Raw genomic sequence first — 14,711 nt, 5'->3', positions numbered from 1 at the left:
GTGTCTTTTGATATCGAAAAAGGTAAAAATAAAAGAAAATATTTGATTCGTTTTACAATGAGCACACAAGATGGTACTTGCTGTTAGATCTTACTAGAAGTGCTGTTTCATGAAATGTTTATTTGAATGTGTAAAGTATTTTAAAGTAACAATCTTATCACAAAATAGACATATTGTTTGATCGTTTTCCGTGTTATGCTTCACATTTTATTTAAATATTAATTTACATTTAAGGAAGTAGATTTTGAGAAGAAACTTGCGCAGAACTCCATAAGGCGTCGTTGCCAAATTTGTACGTTTAATTCCTGGATTCTAGCGTTGCAGTTCAACAAGCAGAACTTAGCTGTGAATTGCGGTAAGGGTCGAAAACTAATTTCTCCAGTAAGTATCCAAGCAGAATTTCATGATTACTTCCTTTATTATCTGGCACCAGTAAACACTCGACACTGCCTGGCAACGCCGCACTACTCAAGCAATGTTTAGGATAGTACCGACAACTCCTAGTGATCCACCTCAAAAAATAGTATAATGTAAAATAATGTTAATACTTCAGATGTGCACCGTCTTGCTGTAGACAGAGTGTCATTTTCGAAGATTCTCAAATATATCCTGGAAAAAAGGTTGTTGCAGTCTCCGGCTAAAGATTTTCTCGCGTAAGCAGGCACAGTTCATGGTAAATCTGAATGGCGAAATTTTGTAATAATTGATAACATAAGTGTGTTACTTGGTACCTACTTAAAGATCTCTCTCCGAGTTCTTCCAATTGTTCCACCACCGTTTTCAAACTAGGTCCCTCTTTATCATTTCCGTATGAGCGAAAATAATACAACTATGAAAACCTTTTCCTTCGTCGAGAGACCCCATCTTCAACGACTATTGCAAGTTAAGTTAAATACAGGCAAAAACAAATTTTCATTCGTTGGTATTTAAAAGTTCGAAATTCGTTAAAACGAAACGTTTTAACACACACATGAAATAAGAAAAAGGAAGTAAGCAAAATATAGTTTCGCAATTCTGAACATTTCACAATATTGGTGTTCATTACAGTGACATTTTACTGTACTTGAGATTACGTAGAATTACGTAATACTATTAAGTCTTAAAATGTCAGCGATCTCAAACACACAGAAAAATCTTCCGTATGGCTCCTCTGAGCATAAACGGAGTTAAAGCCACTATGTAGGATTAACATAAGTTACTACCAACCTAAGAATGAATCTTCGAACATCACTGGGAGCTTAGTATGCAACACATATCCCCCGATGCGCTCGGAAGTGCATTGTTGTTGATGGCGGCATTTTTGAGAATCTACTATGTGGCGCCTTTCCACTTCTTACAATCGTACATGTCAGCACTAACTAGCACATTAGCACTAGCACACTTACTATTGTATTTTTCACCATTAATTACTTACACTAATTACTGCTACACCACAAATTAATGCAATAACAATTAGTTTCAGTATTTACTTACACAAGTACTCTTACATTTCCATGTTTTACGTGTTACTGTTTTCGTTTACTTTTTTTTTTTTTTGTCATATCTGTTATCGTTTAAAATCGGATTCATGTTCATATGATTTTTTTTTTTTTTTTTTTTTTTGGCCTACAATCACCCACACTACCATTTTCCAAAATATTGGTACTTTCTCCCGGGACACACTGTATATTAGTTTTATACTTTTGAATTACCATTTGCATAATTTTGTTATTTTTTTAAAATAAATATTAAATGTCTGACAAGATTATCGTTGGAAGAGAGCAGATCTGTGTAAAATTGTAAATCCATTGACTTTTATTTCTATGACGTAACTGACGAAGGGAACAGGTGCTATTGAAATATGTCGACTTACATTGCAGATATATATTGAAACTATATATTTTTATTGCTTTCTAAGTCTTTAACCCTACGTACACCAAGGTGGATTAAAAATTTGTCCACACTTGTGTTAGGATAAGAATTTTTATGGATGTTTCTTTAGTATCATATCATAACTCAGGTTTTGTGTCAAAAATAACATAATAATTTTATTTTCTGTCCTTTAATATTATTAATTTGTAGAAAATAATCATTAAAAAAAAAAACTTTTCGTAGTGGGCATAAAGTACCCTCTCTTGGTGTAACCTACAATGTGCATGAAGTTATTCTCAGTTAAAGTTGAAGATTCTGACACTAGGCGTCGCTACAGGTACAGCTGACGCAAAGCGTCGTACATCTAAAGGGAAAAGACTTGCTGGTTTTAGAGTGATGATTTTAAAAGTGGATCATTAACAAGGGGTCACGCGTAACACCGTACACCAAGGAAGAGTTAAAGATGTTCACCTACCCCAGAAAATGTAATATTCTTCTTTATTTTGTATTAACTATAAACTAAGACAACTGAAGGCACAATATAAGACTTTTTTAACCCTTCCTTGTGTGCGGTGTTACGCGTAATCCCTTGGTGTACATAGGGTTAATATTTAAAAGAAAGAAATAATCTATCTTAGCTCTCCAGGGACACACGAATGAGTGAATTAGACAATTAACTAGCCAACCGGTAGTATGCCCTGCCTTTGATACGTGTAGTTCCAATTTTGTTTCCAAAAATTCTAACCTTCGGAAAATTGGTGGGCATAATAGTACTACGTGGAACTATACCATTACTACACAAAGAAGAATAAAATTAATGTTATTTTTAATTACAATATTTTATTTACATTGACAAAACGCTATTTTAAGCAAAGTACTTAACTACTTATAATTACAGACAAAGTAAAACCACGCCCAGGAAATCTATCATTCTACTTACATATTTCTGTAAATTGTCTGTAAAGATTCTTGTAAAGAACCATATTAGTGATTCAAAGGCGGAAAGCCTGGTGTCAGGTCTTTTGAAGCATCTTAAGTCTTCATCCCGGCGAAATTAAAATACCGCTAATTTTACAGTAATTATGTGGTATCTTCAAATAGATAAAAGATAATTGAAATGTGGAACAAGAGCGCTCTAGACAATATTATTTTGCGTGAGGTACCGTTATCACAAGTCACCTAGCGGCTTTCCGTTTTCAGCTGTTTAGAAACGCGAAAATAAATGCCGATTTTCAAGATGGCTCGAAATCGAAAGCAGATAAGTGAGTCGTGATAACGGTTTCTCATGTAAAATAATATTGTCTAGGGCGCTCTTGTTCCACATTTCGATTATTTTTTATCTATTTGAAGATACCACACAATTACTGTAAAATTAGCGGTATTTTTATTTCGCCGGGATGAAGACTTAAAGGAACACAACACAAGACAGAAGATTCGAAAATTTTATTTGGGGCCAGGAATGAAAGAGAGTGCAAGTTACATCGCCATCATTTGATGTGTGATCGTTGAACTTGACAAAGTGTGTTTCAGTACCGCTCTTCCCTTGGTAAGTCTATTCCAATTTATTCCCCGATGTTTTTAATTTTCTTTTTCCTTTTTTTATCCTCCGTGGCCAAGACTTCAGGGGAGAGTCTAAATCTCAGAAGTACAAATAATGTTCAGGAATCACAGAAATCTGTTAATGAAATGATACTTATAACTAGGGGCACGAGTTTTTCGCACTAAGAATTTGAAAATTTCGCGTTTCGTTTTTTATATTTCGCGTTATGTCGCATTTTGTATCTCTTGTGGAAAAAACATTCCCTGGCATTTTTACAATTGTTCATTTTATTCATAGATCACTATAGAAATAAACCACTAATTACCTAAAAACAAAATTCACTGAATATTTCACTTGGCATTGTAAATTTAACTTACAGAAAATTACATTTAAAAAAAAAAATCAAACTGAAGGAAAATTATTAATTACTATGAATAGGAAAGTTTTGTTGTTTTCTGAAAAAAATGTGGGCCCAAGTTACATTTAAGCATTAAACATAAGCATGTTACGTCTCCATATTAACGTGTGCTACAAATTTCTAACCGGAATGATTTAGTATCTTAGAAACTTTTGGATATTTGGGGGCAGAGCGTAGCTCATCTGAAATTTGTAACACCGTGTATTTAGACAACTCGAGGATGAATTTAACAAATCGTCTTAGGATAAGAGATGAAATACTCAATTACTTTTGGATATTTTCGACATCACACCACAAGCTATTAGGATTCGAAATGGTCTTAACTATAGAAACCTACTACATCGTAATGGCACAGAAACTTAACCATTATGGTTATCTAACATCGCAAATAGATGTAGTACTCACAGGTTGTTCAGCTCAGTTCAACTCCAAACGATGTCCTTCCACTCTCCAATCTTAATTACAACTCCCGATTCTAGTCTTCGTCCTCAACCAGCACAACCCCTTTCCGGGATTCAGGTGCTTCCTGGTTGTGGCGAAGAGCTTAGCTCAGGTCTCTTTCTGCAATCTCTTACTTCCTTATTTCCGTATAGGAAAACTTCCTATAATTGTGGTGTGATGCCGACGTTATCTGTTTTTATTTTTTTTTTCTAAGCAGTATGACTATAACTTCCTTGTTTTATAATAAACAACATAAATTAGACAAACACATGTAAGGATTTTGGGTACTTTACAATATTTTCCTCCTTCATTGTCGTACGTTTGTTACTTATTACCAGTTTATGCCACTGGCTAGCTAATTAAAACGGCTTCTGCCCATCACGCTGCGATGGTGATAGCTAACGTGCAACATGTTCTCTATAGCCGTGTCTTAATCACCCAAAATGCACCATTCATGCCATGTTCTACCGTTCCGTCAGCGGAAAACTGGCGTTTTTAAATTAATGAAAACGTATTTTTAAAATCTCGCGTTATTTCGCGTCGCGCAAAACTGCCAATTTCGCATTTTGTTGCGCAACGGAACCAATGACAATACACACAGAATATCATAAAACGTCAAGAAACTGAAAATGACTGTAATCTGACGCATTTCGTTTTATCGCACATTGCGAAAAACTCGTGCCTCTACTTATAACTAACTTGTTTTTATATTTAAAAAAAAAAAAAAAAAAAAAAAAAAAATTGAAATGCTACTCACTAGTGTGGAGTAGGCATACTGAACTTCATTGACCCTCCTGAACGCTGCACAGCACTCATAAAACTCTGTACATCACGCATGTTCTTACTTGGGGTTATGACTGCCCAACTCTTCAAAGAGGCGAGCACAAGCATCTGATTGTCTGAAATAAAAGGTCAGAACATGCAGTTTTTCTGGACAAGTTATTAAACTAGTAGACAAAGAGAGAAAATGTTATAATCGTAACCTAATTTATGAAACATCATTTTATGATAAAATTTTATTGTAACGTATTCAACAGTCAACTAGAAAAAAAATGAAAACAACCCAAAACAGCTTCAGTACTACTTGATAGTAAGGCAGTTAGGTATTTTTCATATGTGGAGTTTTTTTTTTTTTTTTTTTTTTTTTTTTTTTTTTTTTTTTTTTTTTATCGAGGTATCAATATACACGGAATCATCGAATAATTATTTACATCTTTGCACTTTTATTTCTGGTCAAAACGTCCCAGAACGCAGAGAAAAATGGAATTGAAATATGCACTTTTATTCAAAACGTCTCTTGTCCACTGCAAAATGGCGGACACCTTACAAGAATAAAGTTTCGAAGCAAAACGTCCTGTTCATTCCCACTTATTTCAAACTGTCTCTTGTCCGTGTATTTTCCTCAGCAATTACTTGACACAAAAGTGCATTAATTATTGCTTTCTAGAACATTTAATGGATATTTAAGTCCACAAGCGTGGTGGCTCAGTAGTAGAGCGTTCGCCTCCGGTACTTGGGGTCTCTGGTTCGATTCCAACTCGCGCCGTGTGAACTTTGTGGTGGACAAACACCGTGCTCGTAGGTTTTCTCGGGGTTCTCCCGTTTCCTCCCACTTTCTTCATTCCATTATTTCATTCATTTCTCATCATCACCGTCTCCTTTAGCCTAACCGGCATAATTGTGGGACAATCTAATTTCAATAAGGAATTATTATTGAACGAGACAATTTCAATAACGAATTTATTGTACAAGCCAATTTCAATAACGAAAATATTGTACCAATAGTGTACGAAGATATACTAGCAAATTTCAATTTCCGAATCAAGAAGAACAAAACGTCTTTATTACATACACTGCTCCCTTACTTAAATAAATCAATACCAAAACATCCGTTATTTCTCGTCAAATACTATATGATGCAAATCGTTGAAATTTCAAATCATATTTAATAATAGTTTACGTTGATTTTAGAAATTTCGAGATGTTTATGTACTATAAGATCTCTCCCTAAATAAGAAAAATTCCAACACTCATTTTGAAAAAACAGATCTTTTTCTACCAAGTTATGTTCTTAGATTCAAGCTACTATAACCCCCAAAGTTCGATTCAAGAATTCAGGCTACTTATAGCTCCCTAAAGTAGAGACCTGCACGGGCCGGGCGGGCCGACACTGATTTCTCTTCAGGTCGGGCCAGGCTAGGACCGAATTCTTTAAATAATTATTGGCTTTCGTTAAACGATAATTAGAATAAAGGCAAACGTTGAAGAAGTGTGCCCGTGAAAAATGTTACAAAATGAAACTTTTAAATTTTATCGGGCCCGGGCCGGGCTTGGGCCAAGAATTTTAAAAAACTTATCGGGCCGGGCCGGGCTCGGGCCGGGCCTAGGTACATTCGGGCTGGATTGGGCTCGGGCCGAAAAATTCGGCCCGTGCAGGTCTCTACCCTAAAGTTTGATTCAACAATTGTCATTCGAAACCAGGGAACACTTATCAATATATTCATATAAAGTACTATACTTACTTCTTAGTTCTCTTGTCCAGTCTGTATTCGGTCCGGCATCATATTTTATCTCCTGGCCTGGACGTCCACCTTGTATGATCTTCTCCTGAGGCAGAATTCGGGCTTTGAATTGTACCAAATCCTTGCTCAGCTGCATGTTCCATTGTTTCAGATCTTCCACAACCTGTAACACAATTGCAACGGTGAAAGTTAATTGGCCCTATTAATGTTTTTTCCACAAAACAAATAACTTGATAGAATTCCTTAATCTTCATAGTTCTGAATGAAACTATTGGATCAACTGAGAAATATCTATGGTTATCAGCAGGAGCATCAAAAAATGAAAACTAGACAAGTTATTTATTTTTTGTGTAGAAACAAATTTATTTATTGAACCACTAAATTTGTAGTTTTATTGACGTGTCAAGATATTAAACATTTATTAAATCTTAAAGCATTTTGTTTCAAATATCAATACTTAAGATTAGGCGTCCTCTTTTTACTTTTACCTGGAGAACTTTTCCAGGTTTTCCAGATCGTGGTCGAAGTGAGATGGTATGCAGTGGTATGCCATACTGCCTCTGGTTTTCCAGTGATCAAGACAAACCGTCACTGGAGAGTAGATGCTAAATACATTTAATAAATCCATTTTTATATACAGTATTTGACGAGTAGCTTTGCACGTAAGAAGATATTATTTCTTATGTAGAAATAATTTCTAAGTTGGTAACACCGACATTTTTTTTGTTATCTTTTCCCTACCTTTTGTTTTCAGAAATGACGTGTCTTCAACGAAGTTCAACTAGTTTATATTTTGATGTGCCATACTGAATTGTTTCTTCCTTATGTATGTATGTATCTTCTTGCCTTAATGCATTTAAATGTCGTTTTGAGCATGGATGGATTTAGGGGTTTTCTGTTGTGGGGGTGGATCTCTCGGGGCTTTGGAATACCCCTCAGTCGAGTGGGGATCCGGGAGTTTTCTCGCAGGAAATTGTTAATATAAAAACTCGGTTTTTGAATATTTTAGTGTATAATTCTCTATAATACAGCATGAGTTTTTTTTCTTTCTTTCTTCCAGAAAGTTGATGGCGGTTAATCAGTTTCTCCATATCCGTTCTCCCTTACGGAGAAGTTCTCCAATGGTTTTCAGTCTTTATGTAAACAGAAATGTAATCGTTTAAGTAGCATACCCTCGCTGCATTTCAACATGTAGATACCCGGTATGCTGAGTCAAAATCGCAATAAAACGTACCACCTTTGCTTTCTTTACACTTCGAACACTAGGTAGGAACCCTGAATTTGGTAACTTTGCTTTGAATTCCCGGAATGGTAAAAACACCAGTATATTATACAGTAAAAACAGTTAAAAAAAAGGAAAGAAATTACATGATTGATTTCGTATATTATTTTTTTTTTACACTTATGACTGCTTACATTCGAATTACTTTTCCCATCATTGATTTTCCCTTTAGAGCGTCTTCTGCAGATGCTAACTTAGGGATTGATCTTTAAGAATTAGTTTCCACGTTCAAATCTTTCTAAAACGAATAATTAAATAAATAAGTCTTCTCAACGATATACATTAAGGATCTGCAATACTAAAAATAATACAAAATATACAATTTTTCTTTTGTTTGTTTATTCATAAGTGAAAGGAAATAATGAAATGCAACTTACCACAATCATATATAATGTTATTCTACAACAGAAAATATGAACCTGAAGAATTTCAGTGTTGCCAGAATAACAATTCTCCTAAAATCTAAGTTACGGCAGCGATTAGAGGAACGAACTCAACTGCATCTGATTACATATCAGATTATTTTGGAATCCTGTGAACTACTTTTTAAATAACATTTATTATTTAATTTTAATAACTGGATATGTTAAAACTATATTGTTTATTACAATAACCGTTGGATTTGAAACTCAAAAGATTTCATTTCATTTCATTTCAAACTAAACACAATTATTATTTAAAAAGTAGTTCACAGAATACCAATACAACATGAGTTGAGTTGATCTTGAGTTTAACGTCCCGTTCAGCAGCGAGGCTATATGAGACGTGGACCTACTGATTAACGTGGAATCCGAACCACATGAGCTCCCGCCGGGAATCGAACCCGGGACTCCCACACCAAAGGCGCGTACGCTAACCGCTTAGCCACGGATGAGCTCCAAGACAACATGATACGTAATCAAATGCAACTGAGTTCGTTCCTCTGTCGCTGTCTTAACTTAGATTTTGGAGTAAATGTTATTCTGGCAACACTAATTTCTATGGAGGCAACACTGAACATTCTTCAGGTTCATATTTTGTTATAGAATAATATTATCTATGATTGTGGTAAGTTGCATTTCATTATCTCCTTACACTTATGAAAAACAAGCAAAAGAAAAGTGGTAAATTTTGTATTATTTTTAGTATGTCAGGCTCTTATTAGTTGTCATACTATAAATGAATATTATACCGTGTGTTCAGAAAGTAACTATGCAGTGCGGACTGATATGATTGTCAATTAGTAATACAACATTTTCCGTTGTTTAACATATTTAAACCATATCTGAACCCTATTTGACCAGGTATATGTATTTGTTCACAGGTCTGGTTTGATTGAAGACCAACGTCTTGTGTGACATCATTGTGATCCAGGTGAACTGCAGTTATTTTCTGAACACCCTGTACTTGCTATTGCACACTTAATTTAAAACGAATACTTAACAAATTCGCTGACAAGAACCTCCCATTTAACGAAGTGCTATCTGGATGGTCATAACTAGAGACCGGATGTTAGGCAAAGTGCCTATTCTTTAATATTAAAGTTATGATCAAAAAGAATATTTTAAAGTTTATATGGCGGGTTATAGTTTCAATTTAAGCCAATTTTATTTTGCCTATTTTGCCTATTTCGCCCATTCTGCCTAAATAATTGCTTTAGTGCCTAATATTGCCTATTCTAAGTATTTTCTTCAAAATAGGGCTTTATTGGGAAAAAATATATAATTTAGTACTTCAATAAAGGATTCTCCTTCTTCCGAAAAAATATAAGTGCTGTTTGTAGTGATAAGATATCGTAAAATTTTGGACTACAAAGTGTACTGGCAAGGTGCTGTGGACTGCTGTGTGTACTTATAAAGTGTATAAAATTTGGACTGTTGTGTGAAGTGATAAAGTGCTGTGGAGAATTATTTATCAAATATATATGGAATACATGTCAAGTTTCGTTTATATATAAACGCTACCCATATATATAGTAAAAGAAAATATTAACAAACACGTAAGGGTCATGTTTCTATATTCGTTGAACATTATCTGTGACTTGATTTCATTTTTTTAATTTATTGAGTATTTATCTTTATTATTTTGAGTTACATTTCAGTGCCTATTTAACTGCCTATTTTTTAAAACTTTAAGTGCCTATTTGCCTGCCTATTTTCCAGGTTTTTAGTGCCTGAACATCCGGTCTCTAGTCATAACTTTTTATTCACTAGTTAGAGAGATTAGCAAGCAAAATAACGCATCATTGTGATTAACCCACAAATGACGTAACTAATTCTCAAATGAATAATGGTTATAAACGTAGTATAAGTAATTTTACATATAATCTAAAAACAGCATAACAGCAAATACAACTTACATTTGGTTCACCCAACAGCCGCCGACTGAATTGGTTTAATCTCTCAATTCGCATTTCAGGACTTAGTCGTGTATGATCTGCTAAAGCTCTCATCAGAGAGAAATTGCCTCTGGAAAAAAAATAATAAGTTTGCAAATAATGTTTGTTTATTTACAATTTTTACATCAGTACGTATAGAATCATATTCAAATAAACAACTTATCTCAATATTGCATGAATTTTCCTAAAGGTAACTTTTGAGTAATTTATTATTTTAGGCTAGGTTTAAAACTTTTTTATGTCTGTAACAGATTTTACCTGAAATTTTGATTGTCATAGGTGGGAGGAGTCATCCAAAAAATCGAATCACATGCACAGGAACAAATATTTTTATAATAAAAATATTCTTCACACAAAATTAATACTTGGTTACTTTGGTTAACAGTTTTAGTTAACTACAAATTGACATTTCTTTACCAGTCATGTATTTGAAATGCTTCTGTCCTTTCAATAATAATGATATTCTTTGAAGCATTTGTCCTGTAAGAATAGAATAGAATAGAATAGAATAGAATATTTTTATTGTTATTAATTCTGTATACAGACAATAGACAACGTCAAATGAAGATATACAAGCGAATTCCTTTTTTACCCATACCAATATACGTTTATCTTCCTCATACTCCGTAACTTTATAATAGGGCACAGCAACTAACCATTCATACACTTTGCTTTTAAATTGAGTAATTGAATAATTTTGCGTATGTATTGGTAACATGTTCATGAATTTTATACCTTGTGTGTGGTCTGCTCTACGATATAGCAACCTCTTTAATAGCACAGGGTGTCTACTAAAATTTCAAAATGAAATTTCGTGACTTTTTCATGATCTTTTCTTGACCAAATCATAAAATTTCCTAACATTTTCAAGAGCGAATTTGCGTGCGAATTAGGCCGAATTTTCATCTATGCGATAGAAACGTACTTTGCTTGCGATTTGGTAGCGTCTAGAAGCCGGCCATACACACTTTTGGTGGTGAATTTTAACGTTTCACAGAACAAAATTTTCCAATCTGTACTTACATTTGTACAGTCCGCAGAAAAAAAACCTGCAACATGAGCATGTAACTTTATTGCGAAACTACACTTAACAGAGCAAGGAATCAACATAACGCTAAGTGGCACGAATCACGCCAAGAGAAACCTCAGCGTCGTCAACTGCACACTCATTTTGGAGCAAAAGACTTCGTTGTTTCACAATAAACTTACATACTCATGTTGCAGGTTTTTTGCTGCGGACTGTAGTTTTAAAAAATCGTGACCTAAAAGCTAAATTTCGTGACTTTTTCGTGACTTATGACAGTTTTCTGATTTCGTGACTTTTTTGTGACATTCGTGACTTTCGTGATCGATAGACACCCTGTCATATTATATGGGTAAATATCTTGTCTACGCTGCATGTCTGACATATTTTGTTTTACATATACTAAAACCTTATATATACAAATTGACAACAGTCATAATTTTCAACTTACAGAACAAAGGTTTACAGTGTTCTTTATATGATGCACCACTGATTACTCTAGTAACTTTTTTGTGGTAGTAGAACTGCCATCTTCTCGAGAACAATGAAATATTTTTGTTTAACGTCCCACGATTATTACCTTTAAGCTAAGGCAGACGGATTAAGCCAAGTGAATGATGATAGAAGAATTGATGGAATGATAATGAAAAATGAAATCTTTTAGTTTTACGTCCCACGGTTATGCTGTTAGGCTGAAGGAGACGGTGATGATGATAAATGAAGGCAAAGGTGGAATGAATAAAGTGGGAGAAAACGGGAGAACCCCGAGAAAACCCACGCACATATGTTTTGGCGTGAGCTGGGATCGAACCAGGAATCCCATGCATTAGAGGTGAACGCTCTACCACTAAGCCACTGGGCCTCTGGAATGAGATGTCGGAGGAAACGGGGAGTACCCGAGAAAACCCACGAACAAGATGTTCATCATAAGCTCACTTGGCTGGGAATTGAACCAAGGACCCCACGCACAAGATGTAGCTTTTCTACCACTGAGCCACTATTACCCTCTACACTCAAGAATAACAACACCCTGTCAAGATTATTATAGGATCGCACAATATTCTGTGTCGTAAACGTTGTGGATGTGTGGTTATTATGAATTTAAAAATAATAAACACGACATTCAGTCTTTTGGATCACGTGCACTAATAGGTTATGGTCAAATTTTATTCCAACTTAAGAGTATAGCGATTTAGATTGAATATTTTGATAACATCTATTTTCCTTAATTTTGGAAGTGGGTGATTAGGTGATACGTATGAAACTTTTTCATTACAATTCTGTGATTTCCAGGACAACATAGGAATTCGAGGAAAAAGTATGAAGCAAGAAACTATTTTTCTGTGTACAGTAAGGATTTGACTTAAAATTAGCACAACCTAAAAATTCAACTTCTGGTTTGCTTCCGAAGTTGAAACTAGAATTATTAGAGAGAATATCTTTGATTTTGTTTGAAAACATTAGTTATTTTGATGAAGACTACTTTCTTTATTTTAGGAAAAAGAGTGAGTAAAAGCTCTCACAATTATATAGAAGGATTACTGAAAATTTTCCCATCATTATTTCGTCCGCACAAGAGAAAGTAAGAATACTAGAAGCAAATAAAGAATCAAACAACTTGTCAATACATTCTGCCCCAGGGCCGGCTCCACCAAGTGTAACACATACATTTGCACGAGGCTGCAAGTTTCGAGGGGTGGCAAAACCTGTTATACCTATATTACGTAAAATAAACATTTCTTGTTGGAAACAGGCTTTACGATGACAGTAGTTAAGCTAATTGAGCTCATTGAATTTATTAAGCTAATTGAATACTACATTCATAAATCATGATTAGGTCGCATTAGTTTAAGGTCACATGGACAGTGCTAAAGCAAATGGTGAAACAAAGCCCAGCATGAATTGCTTGATTGTTCTAAATTAGAAGAACTCAATTCTCGAACAATAGCGAACACCCGCTACATTTAGTTATCACAGTTTTGATATGGAAACTACTCTTATCTTTGCTACAAACAATTTTGTTATCATTGAAGGTGGAAACAAGTTTCTTTTTTAATTTTTCAACAGATGAAGAAGAAAAAATCAAGAAATAAAAGAGCTAGTTGCACTGGAATTGCAAAATGATATATTGAGATAGAAGCTCGATATTGAATTCTATAGAATCTTTCCTCTGCAGATGTGTTTGCTTAATTTTTCGCTAACATAATAATTATTATTTAAAGGAAAAACAGACACGAGATTGTATCTGTAGTGTTCAGGCCTTTCTGAGTGCGAGTGCACTTCCCTCCCCTTCGTTGTTTATGATGAGGTAGCATAATTAAAATTGTGGCTTTAAAGATCTGTTTTCTCTGGATAAAGTGGAGGAGGGAGGCGGAAAATGATGCCGTTGCACAGGACGGCAAATTGTCTAGGGCCGGCCCTGATTCTGCCGTATTTCTGATATCTAATGCAAGACGTGAGATTTAAAGTTACCTTAAATTTAGTGGTGGGCGCAAAAGACGGTTTTTCGGTGTTTAGAGAAACGGGGTTCTTAAAACCAAAAAAAAAAGAAAAAAGTTTATTTTTCAGAACTGGCTCGATTTCTTAGCAAAACCTTTTTACATCTTCGTGTGGACTTTGTGGTGGACAAACACCGTGCTCGTAGGTTTTCTCGGGTTCTCCCGTTTCCTCCCACTTTCTTCATTCCACCATTTTTCACTCATTTCTCATTATCATCGTCTCCTTTAGCCTAACCGGCATAACCGTGGGACGTTAAACTTAAAGATTTCATTTCATTTCATTTCTTCTTACATCTTAGTAAACTTGTTTAGAAATGAGCAATGCAACAAGAATAGACACCGGCTTCGATGAAAAATCTATTGTTTTCAGCTGATACGTTGTGCACATGAAACCTACCAAAGTAAACATGCATGGACAGTCGTATGGGTAAGGTGACCCCGATCATGAAGAAATCACACTACGTTGTAATTGATTGAATTTGCGTTTTGGAAGTAGTGAGACACGAGTCGAATGTTATCTAATTCAAAAGCAATATTTCGGAACTGACACCATTGAATTTCCATTTCTAGGTTCGCCAAGTTCACTAAATAATGAGAATTACTAATACATCGAAATCTTGCTAAATTTTCCTTCCAGGTTAAATAAAATTATTTTAAGAAAAAAGAAAAAGAACAAGAGCTTTCTATGAATATTCCAACTAATACAGATACAGTTCTTTAACAAACTATAATTAACATAATTCTTATCGCATAAAAGT

General features: G+C 34.7%; 1 protein-coding gene across 3 annotated transcripts in view; it reads right to left on the bottom strand.

The window, feature by feature from the left end:
* Positions 1 to 14,711, bottom strand: part of LOC145681145 (piwi-like protein Siwi) — a 72,725-nt gene that overhangs the window by 26,009 nt on the left and 32,005 nt on the right. For all 3 annotated transcript variants that reach the window (XM_081752582.1, XM_081752583.1, XM_081752581.1), the window contains 3 exons: positions 10,393 to 10,501; positions 6,773 to 6,935; positions 5,008 to 5,149 (listed from right to left, as the gene is read on the bottom strand). In XM_081752582.1, the coding sequence (XP_081608708.1) occupies positions 5,008 to 5,149; positions 6,773 to 6,935; positions 10,393 to 10,501 (414 nt within the window). The remainder of the gene's footprint in view (positions 1 to 5,007; positions 5,150 to 6,772; positions 6,936 to 10,392; positions 10,502 to 14,711) is intronic.

This window comes from Thermobia domestica, chromosome 3, assembly GCF_964235325.1.
Source record: "Thermobia domestica chromosome 3, izTheDome1.hap1.1, whole genome shotgun sequence".
Lineage (NCBI taxonomy): Eukaryota > Metazoa > Arthropoda > Insecta > Zygentoma > Lepismatidae > Thermobia > Thermobia domestica.
The sequence above is the reverse complement of the archived record's forward strand: the minus strand, read 5'-3'. Positions and strand labels throughout refer to the sequence as shown.